The following is a 3,313-nucleotide window of genomic DNA, read 5'->3' on the forward strand; positions in this document are numbered from 1 at the left end:
GGGGTAGGGGAAGATGGAAAAGAAGAGGTATGAATTGAAAGGTGGTAGCATCTCTGTGTGAGGCACAGCCATGTCATCTCTCATATACATGGAAACACAAACTTACTTAATTGATCTCTTTTCACTTCGTTGAAAAGGTAAGTCAAGTTAAACAATTCAACATCCAATGAAACATGTACAGAGGAGAGACAGACAGCAAGTAAAAGACATATGGAAAGAGTATCCAGGTCCTTTTACCAAAGTAGTAGAACAATGCAGACATTTATTAGAAGTTTGCTCTTTTGAAATATTATTATTACACTGAAAGTTGGAAAAAAGCTAAACATCCATCAGAGGAGGTTGATTACATAAATTATGAAAGATCCATATTTTTTAATTCTATGAAGCCATAAAATGATAATATTGATATGTATCATTGAACCCACCACTGATTGATAAAAATTTCAGATATCAAGAATTACATATAAATTAGAGCTGGTTTTGTAATATACAGCATAGAAATACATACTTCTCTATTATTAAATATTTACTGATTTCTGAATACTTACACATGTATAAGATAGGTATTTAGAAAGATTAAAGAGGGCAAACAGCACACAGACGTTTCTCATTCCTGTCTCCCGTCTCCTTTCCCAGAGACAGTTTCTAAAATAAAACGGAGGAAACTACTAACATCATTCGTCTAATAAGAGCAATGAGGTATGTAATACTAATGAATCTTAAAACATATCATATAAAAAACACTAAATAACTGGACTGTCTAAGTAGTGCAAACGTGAATGTCTATCTAAAACACACACGTCGCGCACACACGATAATGAATGAAAGACATCCTAGCACATGTTTACAAACTGGTTATGTGTTGCCGTCCTACACACCAGACGCAAAGCGCTGAAAACAGCAAGCCTGTTCACAATAGCACCTGGAACGTACAGTACACAGGAATCATCTGCAGGTAATTTGTGACAACTGCAGGCAGAACAGTAAAAGCGAGAGATACAATGGATGGCTTGAAAAAGCAGAGACACTCTTCTTGCTTATGGGATTCCAAGACTATCGTACACAGACAAAGGTGTGTTCAAGATTTGGATCGTAAGCGAGGTCACTGAAAACTAGCGGAGGGGAAGGGCAAATACTGGAAGGGAATCCACGGTTTGACCAGGCCAGAAACACCTCTTTCACAGCATGGGATCTGTGCAGGTACTCGGACGCTCCCCGCAGGGCCGCCCGGGCCGGTTTCAGGCGGGCTTGCGGCCCCAATCACTGCTGCTGTTCGCGGGGACAGGCAGGGGCTGACTGGGAGGACGTCTTGTGGATGGCCTTGTGCTCCTCGGCGGCCTCCTCCCCCGGGTCGCCACCGCCGACCTCCTCGATGACCACGCTGCGCACGGTGCCCTCGTCCAGGCAGTGCGGGGCGACGCCATACACGCGGGGGTCAGTGACAGCTGCGTGGAAACTCTGCACCCCGCACCTGCTGCAGAAGCTGTGCAGCGCCGGGTGCGTGTTGGACCGATAGGTGACGATGCTGTCTGCGCCCTGGAGCAGCGTGAAGCGCGAGGCCGGGACGAGGAAGTGGCGGTGCTGCTTCTTCCTGCACAGCCTGCAGCTGCAATCCACGACGCGCAGATCTGCAGGGGCCCAGACCGCAAAGCGGACCGCGCCGCAGTGGCAGCCCCCGGTGTGATGCACGAGGCCCGGGTACTCAAAGGTGTCCAGCAGGACCTTGGCGGCGCCCTCGCAACTGAGGCCCCACAGCTTCCTGAACGTCTCCCAGCGCTCCCGCTGTGCGCCGAGGTCCAACTCCTTAGGGGACTCGGCGGGCACCGGCGGGTCCGGGAGTGGCGCGGAGGGCAGCGGATCTCTGGGGCCCGCCTCCCGGACCCGCCGCCACCGGCGCTTCCGCCGCAACCTTCCCAGCCACCTCTTGGCCGCCGCGTGGCTCCCGACCCCGACTTGGACCCGGGGGCACTGCGCGCGGCTGGCGCCCATGACCGCGATGGCCGCGCAGGCGGCGGGAGGATCCCCGGGCCGCTTTCGCCTCCGCCGCTGAGCAGTGGCGCGGTTCCTCACTCTGCCCATGGCGCCTGCAGACTCCCGAGCGCGTGCCCAGCCCGTTACCCCCATTTCCCCGTCAGTTGCTGAGCAGCCTCCTTGCCTGCGCCAGCAGGATTGGCCACTTGTTGAATGTGATGTAAAGAGACCCTTCCCTTGACCCTATCACAACAGCCTTTGCTGGCCTGAAATTCTGACTGAGCCTATCAGTTGCCCCTTCTCCTAAATGTTAATTTCTATTGTTGATTCAAATCATCAGCCTAACCTTAACATATTGAACCACTGAAAATGCTGTAGATCTTTTAGTTAGCATGCAGCAGCAGGTCGATCAGCTTAAGAAAAAAGAATTATTCATCTACTATAGAAGAGGCAGAGTCAAACATAAAGCCTTGGGGGATGAAAATGTGTGGTGTGTAAGTAGTTGCACCAAAGTTAAGTGTAGTAAAGATGACGACCCACAGTAGTATGTTACATCAGTGGACCCAACCAGAGAAAATACAGGCGAAAAAAATTTACTTATTTAAATCCATCTTCTAAGGACAAGAGATAAAAGAAGAAACAGTACATTTAGTTTTGCATCTGTGCCAAGAGCAAATTAACAGCTCTGGCAGGCATGAATATGAAGTGGAGATTTTGTTCTTTGAAGATTGATTTGGTTGATCGTTGGGCATAGTCAGAGGAGAGACCCCACAAAATGAGCACAGATCTTCTTTTCTGGGGTGCAATGAACACCTGGGAAAACAGTGAGCAGTCTTAGGAAAGCTGCTTCTTGTGAGTTAAGTAGTAACATCCACACATATGGGTTTTAAGCAGAGATGCATCCATCTACCCACAACCTAGATTCAATGATTCTTAACATTTTGTCGTATGTATCTATATGCGACAACTGTAGACAGAACAGTAATTCGATAGGAATTACATGTATCTATATGCATGCATATGCGCATACATTTTTTCAAAAACATTTAAAGTAAGATACATGCATTAATGCCATGTTGTCTCAATATTTCAGCACTCACATCCTAAGAATAAAGACGTAATTTCTCTTTTTTTGAAGCTCAAGATTATGTATTTACTTATTTTTGTAAGTTCGGTGCTACGTGTGCAGGTTTGTTACATGGATATGTTGTGTAATGGTGAGGTTTGGGGTTCTAGTGTACCCATCTCCCAAACGGTAAACACCGTAGTCAATTGGTACTTTTTCAATTCTAATTTCCCTCCCACCCCCCTGCTTTTGCAGTCCCCGTGTGTCTATTATTTC

At 47.7% G+C, this 3,313-nt stretch overlaps 1 protein-coding gene across 1 annotated transcript; it reads right to left on the bottom strand.

Moving 5' to 3' along the window:
• Nucleotides 1-242: 242 nt before the first annotated feature.
• CENPVL3 (centromere protein V like 3) lies at nt 243-2,272 on the bottom strand. The gene has a single exon (XM_055266998.2). The coding sequence runs from the start codon at nt 2,122-2,124 to the stop codon at nt 1,261-1,263; it is 864 nt and encodes a 287-aa protein (XP_055122973.2). The 5' UTR covers nt 2,125-2,272; the 3' UTR covers nt 243-1,260.
• Between the last annotated feature and the right edge of the window lie 1,041 nt (nt 2,273-3,313).

The sequence above is a fragment of the Symphalangus syndactylus genome, chromosome X (assembly GCF_028878055.3).
Source record: "Symphalangus syndactylus isolate Jambi chromosome X, NHGRI_mSymSyn1-v2.1_pri, whole genome shotgun sequence".
Lineage (NCBI taxonomy): Eukaryota > Metazoa > Chordata > Mammalia > Primates > Hylobatidae > Symphalangus > Symphalangus syndactylus.